Source organism: Heptranchias perlo, chromosome 25 (assembly GCF_035084215.1).
Source record: "Heptranchias perlo isolate sHepPer1 chromosome 25, sHepPer1.hap1, whole genome shotgun sequence".
NCBI classification, from domain to species: Eukaryota; Metazoa; Chordata; class Chondrichthyes; order Hexanchiformes; family Hexanchidae; genus Heptranchias; species Heptranchias perlo.
In genome coordinates this window covers 25,592,350-25,610,125 of record NC_090349.1, presented here as the reverse complement: position 1 = coordinate 25,610,125, position 17,776 = coordinate 25,592,350, and the positions used below count along the sequence as shown (strand labels likewise).

At 42.6% G+C, this 17,776-nt stretch overlaps 1 protein-coding gene across 1 annotated transcript in view; it reads left to right on the top strand.

Annotated features, from left to right (window-relative positions):
- setd1ba (SET domain containing 1B, histone lysine methyltransferase a) overlaps positions 1–17,776 on the top strand; it is a 116,082-nt gene that overhangs the window by 90,756 nt on the left and 7,550 nt on the right. Inside the window, exons 9-13 of the mRNA XM_068005800.1 lie at positions 3,669–3,756; positions 4,402–4,637; positions 6,647–6,707; positions 7,244–7,525; positions 9,962–11,665. Coding sequence (XP_067861901.1) covers positions 3,669–3,756; positions 4,402–4,637; positions 6,647–6,707; positions 7,244–7,525; positions 9,962–11,665 — 2,371 coding nt within the window. The remainder of the gene's footprint in view (positions 1–3,668; positions 3,757–4,401; positions 4,638–6,646; positions 6,708–7,243; positions 7,526–9,961; positions 11,666–17,776) is intronic.

Sequence of the window (17,776 nt, the reverse complement as noted above, 5' to 3'; positions counted from 1 at the left end):
TGTGGAACAATTTGGACAGTATTAAAATTATGGTGTGGTTGGAGTTTATGATCTGTTCCTGCACAAATAAAATAGTGTCCCTCTGATATTGAGGAATGTTTCCCTCTCCCTGACACTTTATTTCATGGAACCATTTTAGAATTTCGGACATTAATGTCTGCACCCTTTAATAGAGTACCTATGGGCACTACAACACTGCCACATTTGTCCCAACATTTCATACAAGTGTCTGACAAACCATAGCTTCCTAGCATACTTTGTTACATTTGAGTGGTTGAGGCATGGGGTTGGTGTAATGCTATTTACTTAGAACACTTACATAGTGTAGCAACTGTGATAATAGAAGTCCTATTTCCACAGTTGTCATGTCATTAGTTAGCATACTGGCACTATTTACAGGCTGACTAGAAACTGAAGATGCCCAGAACAGCTGCTCTGCTCCCATACTGTGGCATGTTGGCCAGTCTAACAGCTTGCTCTATAATATTGAAGTGTTCAAAGTAACTGCATTCAGTGCAGCAGCTCATAAATGTGGAAGGTTATTTTTTCTCTGCATTTATATATATATATATATTTTTTTTTATTCGTTCACGGGATGTGGGCGTCGCTGGCAAGGCCGGCATTTATTGCCCATCCCTAATTGCCCTCGAGAAGGTGGTGGTGAGCCGCCTTCTTGAACCGCTGCAGTCCGTGTGGTGACGGTTCTCCCACAATGCTGTTAGGAAGGGAGTTCCAGGATTTTGACCCAGCGACAATGAAGGAACGGCGATATATTTCCAAGTCGGGATGGTGTGTGACTTGGAGGGGTACGTGCAGGTGGTGTTGTTCCCATGCGCCTGCTGCCCTTGTCCTTCTAGGTGGTAGAGGTCGCGGGTTTGGGAGGTGCTGTCGAAGAAGCCTTGGCGAGTTGCTGCAGTGCATCCTGTGGATGGTGCACACTGCAGCCACAGTGCGCCGGTGGTGAAGGGAGTGAATGTTTAGGGTGGTGGATGGGGTGCCAATCAAGCGGGCTGCTTTATCTTGGATGGTGTCGAGCTTCTTGAGTGTTGTTGGAGCTGCACTCATCCAGGCAAGTGGAGAGTATTCCATCACACTCCTGACTTGTGCCTTGTAGATGGTGGAAAGGCTTTGGGGAGTCAGGAGGTGAGTCACTCGCCGCAGAATACCCAGCCTCTGACCTGCTCTCGTAGCCACAGTATTTATATGGCTGGTCCAGTTAAGTTTCTGGTCAATGGTGACCCCCAGGATGTTGATGGTGGGGGATTCGGCGATGGTAATGCCGTTGAATGTCAAGGGGAGGTGGTTAGACTCTCTCTTGTTGGAGATGGTCATTGCCTGGCACTTATCTGGCGCGAATGTTACTTGCCACTTATGAGCCCAAGCCTGGATGTTGTCCAGGTCTTGCTGCATGCAGGCTCGGACTGCTTCATTATCTGAGGGGTTGCGAATGGAACTGAACACTGTGCAGTCATCAGCGAACATCCCCATTTCTGACCTTATGATGGAGGGAAGGTCATTGATGAAGCAGCTGAAGATGGTTGGGCCAAGGACACTGCCCTGAGGAACTCCTGCAGCAATGCCCTGGGGCTGAGATGACTGGCCTCCAACAATCACTACCATCTTCCTTTGTGCCAGGTATGACTCCAGCCACTGGAGAGTTTTCCCCCTGATTCCCATTGACTTCAATTTTACTAGGGCTCCTTGGTGCCACACTCGGTCAAATGCTGCCTTGATGTCAAGGGCAGTCACTCTCACCTCACCTCTGGAATTCAGCTCTTTTGTCCATGTTTGGACCAAGGCTGTAATGAGGTCTGGAGCCGAGTGGTCCTGGCGGAACCCAAACTGAGCATCGGTGAGCAGGTTATTGGTGAGTAAGTGCCGCTTGATAGCACTGTCGACGACACCTTCCATCACTTTGCTGATGATTGAGAGTAGACTGATGGGGCGGTAATTGGCCGGATTGGATTTGTCCTGCTTTTTGTGGACAGGACATACCTGGGCAATTTTCCACATTGTCGGGTGGATGCCAGTGTTGTAGCTGTACTGGAACAGCTTGGCTAGAGGCGCAGCTAGTTCTGGAGCACAAGTCTTCAGCACTACAGCTGGGATGTTGTCGGGGCCCATAGCCTTTGCTGTATCCAGTGCACTCAGCCGTTTCTTGATATCACGTGGAGTGAATCGAATTGGCCGGAGACTGGCTTCCGTGATGGTGGGGATATCGGGAGGAGGCTGAGATGGATTATCCACTCGGCACTTCTGGCTGAAGATGGTTGCAAACGCTTCAGCCTTGTCTTTTGCACTCACGTGCTGGACTCCGCCATCATTGAGAATGGGGATGTTTGCAGAGCCTCCTCCTCCCGTTAGTTGTTTAATTGTCCACCACCATTCACGACTGGATGTGGCAGGACTGCAGAGCTTTGATCTGATCCGTTGGTTGTGGAATCGCTTAGCTCTGTCTATAGCATGTTGCTTCCGCTGTTTAGCATGCATGTAGTCCTGAGTTGTAGCTTCACCAGGTTGGCACCTCATTTTTAGGTACGCCTGGTGCTGCTCCTGGCATGCTCTTCTACACTCCTCATTGAACCAGGGTTGATCCCCTGGCTTGTTGGTAATGGTAGAGTGAGGAATATGCCGGGCCATGAGGTTACAGATTGTGCTGGAATACAATTCTGCTGCTGCTGATGGCCCACAGCGCCTCATGGATGCCCAGTTTTGAGCTGCTAGATCTGTTCTGAATCTATCCCATTTAGCACGGTGGTAGTGCCACACAACACGTTGGATGGTGTCCTCAGTGCGAAGACGGGATTTCATCTCCACGAGGACTGTGCGGTGGTCACTCCTACCAATACTGTCATGGACAGATGCATTTGCGACAGGTAGATTGGTGAGGACGAGGTCAAGTAAGTTTTTCCCTCGTGTTGGTTCGCTCACCACCTGCCGCAGGCCCAGTCTAGCAGCTATGTCCTTCAGGACTCGGCCAGCTCGGTCAGTAGTGGTGCTACCGAGCCACTCTTGGTGATGGACATTGAAGTCCCCCACCCAGAGTACATTTTGTGCCCTTGCTACCCTCAGTGCTTCCTCCAAGTGGTGTTCAACATGGAGGAGGACTGATTCATCAGCTGAGGGAGGACGGTAGGTGGTAATCAGCAGGAGGTTTCCTTGCCCATGTTTGACCTGATGCCATGAGATTTCATGGGGTCCAGAGTCAATGTTGAGGACTCCCAGGGCCACTCCCTCCTGACTGTATATCACTGTACCGCCACCTCTGGTGGGTCTATCCTGCCGGTGGGACAGGACATACCCAGGGATGGTGATGGAAGAGTCTGGGACGTTGGCTGAAAGATATGATTCTGTGAGTATGGCTATGTCAGGCTGTTGCTTGACTAGTCTGTGGGACAGCTCTCCCAATTTTGGCACAAGTCCCCAGATGTTAGTAAGGAGGACCTTGCAGGGTCGACTGGGCTTGGTGTTTTGCCGTTGTCGTGTCCGGTGCAGTTTTGTCTCCTTATCTAAGGAGGGATATACTTGCCTTAGAGGCGGTGCACATAGGCAAAAATTCATAGCAGCTCCATATTTACTGGTGAAGCAATAGACAGGTTCTTGAAAATCTCACTAAATGGTTAGTTTTAAAGATAGCAATCATGTTATGTTTCTGTAATAATTACCAGGTAAAGAGGAAAGAGCCACCTGATACTGCCTCCTCAGGTGATCAGAAAAGAATTAGACCATCTACTCCACTGGATGATGATGATGAAGGTTGGTTTACATTTAATACATTTAAATACTTCCCCAAGCTCAATACTTGCAATTTTACAAAAACAAATTTTAAACTGCAATACAGGAATTGACTTCACACACACATTTTCTGAACTACTCTTGTATAGGCTTCCCTCCCTTAGCTCAAGCACTGGTTGCAGAGAGTTCAGCCACCATGCGTCTGCACTCTGGAATTCCATTCTTAACTCTTCAACTTTGCTACTTTTTCCACCTTCATAAACCTCCTTAAAACTTACCCCTTTGTGCCTTCATTTACCTTCCCCAGCTTCTCCCCCACTTGCTGCTCAGTGTTATCTCATCCCCTATGTTTCATTATGTGAAAGGCCCTGCATTAGTGCAAGTTACTTGGTAGTACTTCATGCAGTTTGTGAATGAAATATTCTGTATAATATATGCTGCAAAGACACATTTCTGTGTAATGTGCTGTAAAATATTCTCTGGTACTATTGCAATCATGATGTCACAAAGTCGATTATGTCACAAATGAGCAACTTTTATTATAAAGGGTTTTTCTGAAAAGATAGTATATTAGAGAAGATTTATAATACTATTAGGCGTGGCAATGGCTGTGTGGGTTAATTGCAATGCAGAGTACTCATTTTATCTCTTCGTCGGTTATAACAGAGTCTGAGCGTGACCGAGACATGTCAGATGTAGCCAGTCATTCTTCTGAATTATCTAAGAGAGACTTGGAGTCAGTCACTGAGAGGCGAAAACCAGCAAAACCATTAAAGCTAGACAGTGAAGGGGAAGAGGAAGAGGAGACTTCTGGGAAAGAGGAAGAGGAATCCTCATCAGAGAAGGAGGACGAGGAGGAACAGGACGAAGAAGAGGTTTCTGAAAAGGCTTCATCAGAAAAGGTTAGTTTGTCCATAAGTGTTCTGTTGCAAGTTAACACAGAGGATTCTAGGGTGTAAAAGCTTGTCTAATCAAGTCTACCACATTTTCAAACCTGGTAGAGGTTATTTATTGAACCTTTTGAAGGGTCCACAGTCTAGTGTTCTGTTCTCTAGGGACTGTCCTGAAACAGAACTGACTTCAGTGGTCAGTGGTGCTTACTGCTCTAGACCCCTTTCAAATTGAGAATAGGTCTGTAGACAGCTTGAAACTGAAGTCCAGTAGAAAAAGATTTAACTCAGCTGCAAACAAATGTTTAAGAACATAAGAAATAAGAGCAGGAGTAGGCCATATGGCTCCTCGAGCCTGCTCCCATCCCAGGAATCAATCTAGTGAACCTTCGTTGCACCGCCTCTAAGGCAAGTATATCCCTCCTTAGATAAGGAGACAAAACTGTACACAGTACTCCAGGTGAGGTCTCACCAAAGCCCTGTACAATTGTAGTAAGACTTCCTTACTCTTCTACTCCAATCCCTTTGCAATAAAGGCCAACATGCCATTTGCCTTCCTAATTGCTTGCTGTACCTGCATGCTAACTTTTTGTTTTACTTGTACGAGGACACCCAAATCCCTCTGAACACCAACATTTTTAATAGTTTCTCACCATTTAAAAAATATTCTGTTTTTCTATTCTTCCTACCAAAGTGAATAACCTCACATTTCCCCACATTATACTCTACCTGCCACCTTCTTGCCCACTTACTTAATCTGTCTGTATCCCTTTGTAGACTCTTTGTGTCCTCCTCACAGCTTACCTTCCCACTTAGCTTTGTATCGTCAGCAAACTTGGATACATTACACTCAGTCCATTCATTTAAGTCATTAATATAGATTGTAAATAGCTGAGGCCCAAGCACCGATCCTTTCGGCACCCCACTAGTTACTGCCTGCCAAACTGAGAATGACCCGTTTATCCCTACTCTCTGTTTTCTGTCCGTTAACTAATCCTTAATCCATGCTAATATGTTACCCCCAACCCCATGAGCCCTTATCTTGCGTAACAACCTTTTATGTGGCACCTTATCAAATGGCTTTAGAAAATCCAAATATACTATATCCATTGGTTCCCCTTTATCTACCCTGCTGGGTACATCCTCAAAAAACTCTAATGGGTTTGTTAAACATGATTTCCCTTTCATAAAACCATGTTGACTCTGCCTAATCATATTATCATAGAATAATAGAAAGTTATGGCACAGAAGGAGGCCATTCAGCCCATCATGTCCGTGTCGGTCGAAAAAGAACTATCCAACTTAATCCCACTTTCCAGCATTTGGTCCGTAGCCCTGTAGGTTAAGGCACTTCACGTGCTCATCCAAGTACTTTTTAAATGAGTTGCGGGTTTCTGCTTCTACCCACCCTTTCAGGCAATGAGTTCCAGACCCCCACGACCCTCTGGGTGAAAACAGTTCTCCTCAGCTCCCCTCTAATCCTTCTACCAATTACTTTAAATCTATTGCCCTTGATCACTGACCCCTCTGCTAAGGGAAATAGGTCCTCTCTATCCACTGTATCTAGTCCCGTCATAATTTAAATACCTCAATTAAATCTCCCCTCAGCCTCCTTTGTTCCAAAAAAACCAACCCCAACCTATCCAATCTTTTCTCATAGCTAAAATTCTCCAGCCCTGGCAACACCCTCATAAATCTGATGTGTACCCTCTCTAGTGCAATCGCATCCTTCCTGTAATGACCAGAACTGTACGCAGTACTCAAGCCCCTCCCCGCTTTTGTCTTTAAGGCATTCTAATGGTGCTAGCCTTATTGTGTGTAAAGGACACCAATATAAAGACATTACAGTATTGAACAATTTTTTGACCTATGCACCATAAACAGGTTCTAAATTGTGTAGCCATCTTTATTATAAAAGTCCATGTGATTAAAATTCATCTTGTTCTCAGTGGATGGCTATAGAGTCATTATTTTCTGCTGTTGATTTTTAGTATTTTATTAATATCACTGAATATTTTTAGGAGGAAGATGATGAAGCAGATGCTGAGACCAGTGAAAAAGAGGGGCTGGACTCTGAGGAAGGTGAGGTCTTGATCAGGTGACAACCTGCAGCTAATGATCGGTGACATTTGGATTTTAGTACATCAATGATTTTAAAATAGTGTGAGCTTAGCCTCCTGTTAATGCTTCTATGTTGACCTGCATGTCAGGAAAGTCGGGATAAAGAAATGTGAGATGGGCATCCTTTCATTCCACTGGAGATTGTATAGTTCCCTAATGTACCTAGTTGCTTAAAAGCCCTCAGTTCCAATGTTGTGAAATTCTAGAAGTATTTTCTCCCACTTTGGGTCTCCTGTGTCACATGCCGTATCCCCTATCGAACACCACCAGCTGGGAGGTGTGTGACACGGGTGTGGATTTATGTTTTCCAGTTATTGATTTTCTCTATCAGTGCTAAAGATATAAAGAATTAGAGGTAAAACAACTTCCTATTGTGCTGTTATGCAACACATGTTAGTGTATTATTGCAGCGTGCCCCCCCCTACAGCCTTTTACTTGCCTGCGGATTTAAATTATTGGATGCTGCAAATAACATACTCCAATTCCTATGTCCGCAGATGAAGCGATCAGTGTCGCCTCGTCCAAAGTGGAAGTGGAATATTCAGATGACAGTGACGAGTCCTCAGAATATGAATCTAGCTCCGAGGATGAAGAGGAGGAGGAGGAAGAAGAAGAGAAGGAAAAAGATCCGCTGTTAAGAGGGGCTGAGGTGGAGGCAGAAGAAGAAACCCATGAAGAGGAAGAGATTGTAGATACCCTGAATGATGATATTGCAGTTGAAGCTCCAGCAGAAACAGAGCCAGACTTAAAATCCGTTCCATCACCAGGAGAAGTTCCAGGTAGAGATAACTGCATACTTAATACCTTGTTACAATTAGGAATCAAACTACAATTTTTTTGCAAGTCCTATTGTTGCTAAACTCTAAATGTCAATCGCCAGATTTTATCAACGTTATTAAGAAACATTAGAATTGGCCCTTCAGTAATATACTGTGGCAACATTTTCATTCTTATCAATAGCACTCTGCCACTGTTCTGGGGTTAGGCACTGCTGTGCTGTGCTGGTGGTGGGATATACTGGATGTGCAGTACTTAGATATCAGCCCAAAGTATTAATTTGCCTAATTTTATAGTAATAGTTTAGTTTCTGTGTGCAGTTGATGAAATTGGGCATGTGTCTTATGTATAAGGTTAACAATCAAGGTAAACTCTCCATGATCTAGTTTTTAGTATAAGGGCCTGATATTTCTGGGGGGCTGTTCTGCTGCCGGATGTACAGCAGGGCGGGACCTCCTCCTGCCAATCTGCCGCAATGTTAACTCCATTCCAAATATAAGGGATGGCGTGATTAGCATACAAAGGTTGGACACTCGTACCTTGTACTGTGCTCAGTTGGGGAAGGTGGGGGGGACGCTCTGACCAAAGTGTGAGTTTGTCCCTCTGAAATGATTTTTTCCTGTAATTTGACTCTTCTAACAGCAGTTGATCACTCTGAGATGGATTGCCCTTTGGAAACTGCGTTATGGGCCCCACTTACAACTCTTGCATCATGTACTGCACATTAGCCAAAGAATAGGCCAAACTGGCGGGAACTCGGTGTTTTGCCCCGAGTTCCTTTCCTCTCCCACCCAGACTGCACAATTTCCATGCCAGAAAACCAGAGGAATTTTGGGGCTGAGATGTCTCTGCTATATTGCAGAAATATAGGAAACTTGTAGTGCATTCTTTGTAAGTGAAGATTGAGCTGGATGCAAAGAATGATGATGACACTTACAGTTTAAATCCTACCCTTCAAAGCTTGCTGCATGAAGGATTTGCGTAACTTCTGGTACAATATACCGCATAGCCTTTGTTAGAACTTTTCAATGGGACAGCTGTTTAAAGGATAGCTCTGTAGTGTGCCAAAATGGTGCAAAATGCTTGTGCTGAGTGGTAGAACATGGATAGGTTCCCGCCCATGGTTCCATACATGATCTCCACTGTGCCATCATAGGAGCATGCCAAGCGGAGATCAAGTGCTTCCCTACAGATAGAAGAAAGAATCTGTTGAGTCATCCCTGGCCATTACCATGCATCTCCTATGGCCTTGTTTGGAGTGGCACAGACAGAGGTTGTGTGCCTTCCCACTCAGATAGATATGATGCATGCCATTGGAAGACCACAGAAAGTAACAGGGAAAATAACAAAGCCCTTCATTTTAAAAGCAGGTTTTAGAGCATGAACCAAAAGCTAAACTCAATTTAAATTGTGCATAAGCAAAATTAAGATTCCTTGTAACTTGTAGAAATATTTATAATCAAAACTGCTGATGGTTTAAAATCAAGCTTCCCCGATGATTTAACAGTTTCTGAGCTGTACAGACCAATAATGATACTAGGACTTCAAGGGTTAAGTTACGAGGAGAGATTACACAAATTGGGGTTGTATTCTCTAGAGCTTCGAAGGTTAAGGGGTGATCTGATCGAAGTTTATAAGATATTAAGGGGAACAGATAGGGTGGATAGAGAGAAACTATTTCCGCTGGTTGGGGATTCTAGGAGTAGGGGGCACAGTCTAAAAATTAGAGCCAGACCTTTCAGGAGCGAGATTAGAAAACATTTCTACACACAAAGGGTTGTAGAAGTTTGGAACTCTCTTCCGCAAACGGCAATTGATACTAGCTCAATTGCTAAATTTAAATCTGAGATAGATAGCTTTTTGGCAACCAAAGGTATTAAGGGATATGGGCCAAAGGCAGGAATATGGAGTTAGATCACAGATCAGCCATGATCTTATCAAATGGCAGAGCAGGCACCAGGGGCTAAATGGCCTACTCCTGTTCCTATGTTCCTATAATGCCCCAGGTTCAACTGCCGCTACGCTGTCTTAGCTGATCTCAGCTAGTACATCAGCAGGGACACAATTGGCTGCATCGCCTCTGGGTAATGGAACAGAAAATTGCAGGGTTCCCAATCCCTGATCGCTCTAGAGTGACCCTTGGTGGAAGAATGTTGGGTGAAGACTGGATTGGGCTGCGCTGTGTTATCCACCACAATTGAGTAGCTTTTGGTTCTCACTCTCAGCCCGCATATTAATAATTGTCACTTGGTTGAGATATTAGAGGGAAAATGCTGCCATAGAATCATATCCCAGCGTATCAGCGCCTTCAGGAGAGAGAGAGGGAGAAATCAAGAGCGGCTAAATTCCTTGGGAATGTCTCAATCCATAGACAGTGTTGTTGTTGTTGTTGTTGTTCAGTTTTTTTTATTTGAGTATTTCATTGACCTTTCTTGCAGCAGACAAGCCTGAGCCAGGCATTGAATTGGAACCTGAAATAGCTGAGTCTCGAAAGGTAGACACAGCTGATGATGTTGGAACTCACAAGCCACCGACTCCAACAGGAGCCTTTACTGTTTTGTCAGTTATTAAAGGCAGCCTTCTCAACAAGTCTGATGACAGTGACTCAGAAATGCGGAATAAAATGAAGTTCACCTCACCGACAGTAGATGAGGACGATGGTCTTCCACGCACACCTGGCAGAGAAATTTCAACCCATTCTGACTCTGACACTTCCATGTCATCCCTTGCAAAGCCATCTGTGTCCATACCAGCAATTCCTCCAACACCAGGCAGACAGGAGATCCCTGCAGTCATTAGATCACCCATACCTGAACATCCAGTTTTAGTGAAAACAGCATCTGAAGATGGTCCACCAAGAACTCCTGGGCGTGATTTTGTGGCTGATTCTGTAAAAGGTCTTGCAACATCCCTGAGCACTGAGACAGTTCCACAGACACCAGGAAGTGAAGGACCATTAACGGGAAACAGCTTGACTCTGAGTTCACCTCACATTCCTGGCAGTCCATTTACATATCCATCTCAGTCACCTGGTGTAAATTCTGGAGTTCCTCGCACTCCTGGCAGAGATTTTAACTTTTCTGCTGCTTTCCCTGAAGCAAGTACTGCTGTATCTCCATTATCGGCATCCAAAAAGCCTTCACTGGATGGAGAAAGAGAAAATCTAATGCATAAGGAGCCTTCCAGTACTTCCCCATTGCTAAATGTAAATAGTTTGCTACCACCTTCCCTTCCTCTGCCTGTCACATTTATTACTCCTCCTAATTTCCCAATGGACCTTGGGTTATTGCCCGATTCTGCCTTGACTCCATTAATAAAGCCCACGACAGTGCCAAATAACAAAGAAAAATTGGAAAACAAACCAGAAACTGAAACAGCATTAATCTTGTCAACACCAGTACCTTCTTTACCTCTCAGCAGTGTTCCAAACCAAAAGCTCCCACATCACAAGATCAGCTATGCAAAAGAAAAACAGGTGTCGCAACCGCCAGTCCCCACTTTTGATTCCCAGCTAAAAGAGGAACCAAAGGTAAAAGTTGCCAGTAAGCTAGATCCGCCTCTGCGGGCCAGCACAGTGGAAGCTGATGTTACTAAAGACCTTTGTAGTCAGCGGGGTGATGATCAGTTTGGTGTGAAAGACCCAGCAGCTATTACATTAGACTTTAGGGAAGATGTCTACTTACAGAAGACAAAGCCTTCTTCAGAGGAAAGTTTTGTGAATAACACAGAAACATTTTGGGACTGTAGAAGCAAAAAACCACTAAAAGAATCTGACAGGTTGGCTTTGAAAGAACTGCAGACAAAGATCAAAATTGAAGATGAGGAGGACGAAGATGAAGAATATGAAGATGATGAAGATGATAAACAAGAAAAAGCTAAATTTAGAGAACGATGGACTCGAAGGCATAGGAAAAGACATGAGGATGAGTGGCATGATGATATTCTGTCATCTGAATCTTCACCACCTAGGTCACTATTTAAACCTCGCTCTGAATTTGAGGAGATGACCATTTTATATGACATATGGAATGAAGGAATGGATGAGGAAGATATTAAATTCATGAAGATTACCTATGATAGAATGCTTCTGCAGGACAATTGCATGGACTGTCTGAATGACACACTTTGGGTCCATCATCCTTATATCCTTTCAGATTATGATACTGATTATGTGGCATCTGTGACAAATCAGTTTTTCTTGAGCATGGTCACTTCTTGTGTCTTTTGAGGCAAGAGAATTGTATGGCGCATCACAGAGCATTGTCAATTATTTCTGATTCTTAAATTTCTTTGTGTGGTGATAAATGGAAGAGCTAATTAAAGGAAAATAACTCGGCATTATAATTTTTGCTCTTCTACAGATTCTTTAGTTTGTAAAGGAACAGGAAACTTGCAATTATTTAATCCTATACACATTAGTGCCTCAGAATATCCTGTGTTGAATAGTTTTTCCAACACTCACTCACTCACTCACTCACTCACACACACGCTTGAAGCCACGCATTAATGCTTGTACAACATTGAACAAATGGGGGGGGTGGAAAGTGTGTGCATGCGGAAGATGGAATTTGAACTGGAAACGTTAACCCATCCCCCAGTAGCTGATTTGAAAAATGCACTCTCTAATTATTGTACTGAGCCATTTACACCAAGAAGGTCCCAAGTTCGATCACTGGTCTATACTGAGTTGGCTGGTGTACAGGCCACCCCATAGTTAGTCTCAACTTCTCTAAAGTAGGGAAAGGAAAAATACGAGCCAGATTTCCCACTGACTGGAAGAGGCAAAATAAGTGGAGAAATCTGTTACATAAGGTTAAATCTCATGGGATCCAAGGTGAGGTAGCCAATTGGATACAAAATTGGCTTGACGACAGAAGACAGAGGGTGGTTGTCGAGGGTTGTTTTTCAAACTGGATGCCTGTGTCCAGCGGTGTGCCTCAGGGATCGGTGCTGGGTCCGCTGTTATTTGTTATTTATATTAATGATTTGGATGAGAATTTAGGAGGCATGGTTAGTAAGTTTGCAGATGACACCAAGATTGGTGGCATTGTGGACAGTGAAGAAGGTTATCTAGGATTGCAACGGGATCTTGATAAATTGGGCCAGTGGGCCGATGAATGGCAGATGGAGTTTAATTTAGATAAATGTGAGGTGATGCATTTTGGTAGATCGAATCGGGCCAGGACCTACTCCGTTAATGGTAGGGCGTTGGGGAGAGTTATAGAACAAAGAGATCTAGGAGTACAGATTCATAGCTCCTTGAAAGTGGAGTCACAGGTGGATAGGGTGGTGAAGAAGGCATTCAGCATGCTTGGTTTCATTGGTCAGAACATTGAATGCAGGAGTTGGGATGTCTTGTTGAAGTTGTACAGGGCATTGGTGAGGCCACACTTGGAGTACTGTGTACAGTTCTGGTCACCCTATTATAGAAAGGATATTATTAAACTAGAAAGAGTGCAGAAAAGATTTACTAGGATGCTACCGGGACTTGATGGTTTGACTTACAGGGAGAGGTTAGACAGACTGGGACTTTATTCCCTGGAGAGTAGGAGGTTAAGGGGTGATCTTATAGAAGTCTATAAAATAATGAGGGGCATAGATAAGGTCGATAGTCAAAATCTTTTCCCAAAGGTAGGGGAGTCTATAACGAGGGGGCACAGATTTAAGGTGAGAGGGGAGAGATACAAAAGGATCCAGAGGGGCAATTTTTTCACTCAAAGGGTGGTGAGTGTCTGGAACGAGCTGCCAGAGGCAGTAGTAGAGGCGGGTACAATTTTGTCTTTTAAAAAGCATTTGGACAGTTACATGGGGAAGATGGGTATCGAGGGATATGGGCCAAGTGCAGGCAATTGGGACTAGCTTAGTGGTATAAACTGGGCGACATGGACATGTTGGGCCGAAGGGCCTGTTTCCATGTTGTAACTTCTATGATTCTATGAAATTGAAAAGGGGACGCATCAATTTGTTAAACTGTTAAACATTGGATATTCTGAGGCATTTACGATGTGTACAGGAGTAAATCATTACTACGATTCTTGTTCCATTTCAAACTAAATAACTTATCTGTTCTCTCCACAGATGCTGAATGACGTGTTGAGTGTTTCTAGCATTTTCTGTTTTTGTTTCCGATTTGCAATTTTTGCATTTCACCAGTCCCCATTAATGCTACCTTCCTTTTGCTACATTACAAATAAACCTTTGCAAGAAAGAAACTGGCCATTGTAAATATTGGGCTATTTTGGCAGTGTTTAATGCTGCAGCAGCACAATAAGAAATCCTTTGTTTTTTTTGTAATAACAGTATGCTTAAAAAGTTTTAAAATTAGATGTAAGTAATTAATGCAACAATCACTGCCATGGTGAATACACTGAATTAACTCCACATTTATAGTAGTCTACATCTATCTTGCAAAATTACATATATCATTTAAACATATGTTTTTATTTATTTCAATGAATACCTGAAAGCAATAATTGCATTACAACTAAATTGGTTTAACAAACATATAGGCCTCCCCATCTATATATTAAAAATATTACGAAACACACTCTGTCCACAAACCTTACTTCCTGTATCACAATTTTGAGTTCTTCTATGTCAACAGTTTAAAATTGAAACTATGTCAACATTTACAATGAAAAAATCCTATCCCAATATGTCAACCTTTAACTGTCATGGTTTGTTGATGAACCAATTGAATTACTCAAAATGCCTTTTGAAAAAAAATCATACTCCCCTTTTTCCTCAGTAACTGAAATTTTTCAATGTCCAAGATAAGGTTTTAAACAAAACAAAATAAATCAGCAACATAAATATTTTACAATAACATTATTAAATGTACCTTTTGTGTCTTTTAATATATTTATTAAAGTTTTTACTTGAAGGCCTCAGCCTGTCTCAAAACTATGAGCTATGACTGGAAAATTTTACCTCAACAGTTAGACAGGCTAAATCTCTGCATTCTGAGCATGTGCATTTGCAGAATTTCCCAATATGCAATGTGTGCATCTTCTTGACTTGATGGGTAGCAGGGTGTGTCCAGCATCCCACAAAGATTTCAGAATTTCTTTCCTTTTTCCAAAAAGACTTTGAAAGAAACTGGAGATTAAATTCTCAAACCTTTATTTTGAGCGAGTCTAACATTAAACTGTTTTTTTTATTATGAACTGCTCACAGACACACAACACCTATGATTAGAGTAGGTGTGGTTTCTTTGTTGATGGTTAGAAAAGAAGACAGAGATTGTTTATAAAGAAAGGAATTCTTTTTTGGTCACTTGCCTCTTTATCATTCTTGAAAATTCAGTTAAAAAAATCTCTCTTCTGAACCATTTTTGAGGCCTAAGGATTTATTTAATTAAAAACTTGTAAACTGTATAAATAAGGAACCTTTTGTATATTTTCATAGCATCATAGTACATTACAACACAGAAGGACACCATTCGGCCCATCGTGCCTGTGCCAGCTCTTTGAAAGAGCTATCCAATTAGTCCCACTTCCCTGCTCTTTCCCCATAGCCCTGTATGTGCTTCCACCACCCTTTCAGGCAGTGCATTGCAGATCATAACAACGCTCTGCGTAAAAAAATGTTTCCTCATGTCACCTCCGGTTCTTTTGCTAGTCACCTTAAACCTATGTCCTCTGGTCACTGACCCTTCTGCCACAAGCCATTTCTCCTTATTTACTCTATCAAAACTGTTCATGATTTTGAACACCTCTATCAAATCTCCTCTTAACCTTCTCTGCTCTAAAGAGAACATCCCAGCTTCTCCAGTCTCTCCACATAACTGAAGTCCCTCATCCTGGTACCATTCTAGTAAATCTCTTCTGCACCCTCTCTAAGGTCTTGACATCCTTCCTAAAGTGTGGTGCCCAGAATTGAACACAATTCTCCAGCTGAGGCCTAACCAGTGTTTTATAAAGGTTTAGTTAACTTCCTTGCTTTTGTACTCAATGTCTCTATTAATAAAGCCCAGGATCCCATCTGCTTTCTTAACAGCCTTCTCAATTTGTCCTGCCATCTTCAAAGATTTGTGTGCATACACCCCCAGGTCTCTCTGTTCCTGCACTCCCTTTAAAATTGTACCATTTAGTTTATATTGCCTCTCCTCATTCTTCCTACTTCTTACAAAGTATTTTTTGTTTATTTATGGAAATGTATGTGTAAAGACTGTACCAGTGCACCAAAGTGTAAATTGCACACCCCAATCCATTATTTACCATTGATTTTAAGAAACAGAACATTTACCCTTAAGTGCTTTAAACCAGTGTTGTCCAATAGAAATTGCTGACTAGCCACAGGTATGGCTACTTTGATATCGCTTCAGCCACATGCACTAATTTTAGCAGAAAACGTCTTACAGACACTCACATATATTTACTTAAACGCTCGCACCCATTGCTTTTCATCTTACCATTTTACCAACAAACACACAAAAAAATTGAAGTACACCAGCATATGCCGTGTGAATGTGAGTAATGAGATCACATGCCCAACAACGGTATATATTACTCATTTTTTATTTACTAATCAGAAATCCAATTAGCCACATCTAGATTCCCAATTAGCCACACGTGGCTAGTGGCTAATGTATTGGACACCGTTGTTTCAAAGCAGGAACTTAAATGCAGAAACTAGCTGACAATGGGAAGAATGATGAGGGGCGGGGCATATATCTGACGGCGCAAAACAGGCTGCAGATGGATTGGGAGGAGGCTGGTGGACGTGAATAAAGCAAGGGGTTAGGCCCTGATGGTTTGAAATGGAAGTTTGGGACTTATTCTCCTGGCTATTAAATCCTGCTCCCCCCACCTCCCTTCCCATTATGGCCTTATCCCAACAATTTCCAATACTGTCAGACTCTGGACACCCCAGTGCTATCAAACTATTTCCCCCAATCCTGCTATCCCTCAGGATTCTCCTCTCCAGAGTTCCCCTCCGCACTCCCAAGATCCCAGGAGCACCTCTGTGCTCACATTCCCAGTTCTTCCTGATCGCAGGAAACTGTTGCAACATTTCCAGAACCACCTCCTTGAGTGCTCCCAGGACTCCATTCCTGCGTTCCAGGGACCCCTCAAAATAATGTTAGACCTTGAAACTCCATTCCAGTAATGCTAGATTCCAGGCCCCCTTCCAGTGATTCCAGAGCCACCCACCCCCAATGCTGATAAGACAATATACCTGGTGGTACTAATTGGCACCACACCGCTGGACATAAAACATTTGACTGTGAGCATTGCCACAGGTGGTCTGCTAATACGTTATTAAAAATCTTGCATATGTGCATACTTTCGTTACTTCCTGTTATACATTTTATGTCAATGTTTACAATGGAAACTGCCGATGTAAACTTTCATAATGGGGAAAACTGCATCTAAGTATGTCAATATTTATAATAGGAAAACCCAATCTAAACATCTCAATATTTTATAGGGAAAACTATGTGTAAACATTTCACCATCATGGTTTGTTAATGAACCAATCAAATTAGTCAAAATGTTTTTAAAAATATTTCATCTGCTATTTTTTCCTTTGTATGATGTTCAAAAAAGGTTTTAATCAAAGAAAACATGTTATATTTCACAATGACTTAATTATATATACCTATTGAATTGTTTTTTGTGTCTTTTAACACTTTCCTCAAAGCTGTACTTAAAGGCCATAGCCTCCTCCAAAAACCTAGGCTTGAACTTGATATTTTTGCTCAGAGCTACAAGTTGAAGATATATCCTGCAGTCCAGCATGTGTACGATATTTCCCAGGATACATTGTTAGCTAGCCAAATAATAGACCTCTCTCAGTCACTAACAAATTCTATTTGGTTGTTTTTGAAAATTATGTGACGGGCAAAAGGACAAATTTTAAAAGCTTCATTGAGGTAAAATTTACATTGATTGTTTGGTTTTTTTTAAACAGGGGCTGCCTGTATACGAGAGAAAGAAAAAAATGACAGCCTGTACTGATCACACACTGTTGCAGCTTTTGTTGGCTTTATAAAGTAAAGTTTAGAAAGCGTACTAAGCTGAGTGACATTATATACACACACGTTCTTTCCTCATGCTAATTTGAGTTCTTTTTAAAATAAATGAGTTGAATTTTGGAAGCAAACAGAAAACCTGTAATTCTGTGTTATGTTGATGGTTAGAAAATGTAAATATTCTAATCACAGAGAGAGGCAGAAACAGAAGAGAGTGGGAGAGACTGAGACCTGGAGAGACAAGATAATGAATGTCAGGGATATAGACATACACTTC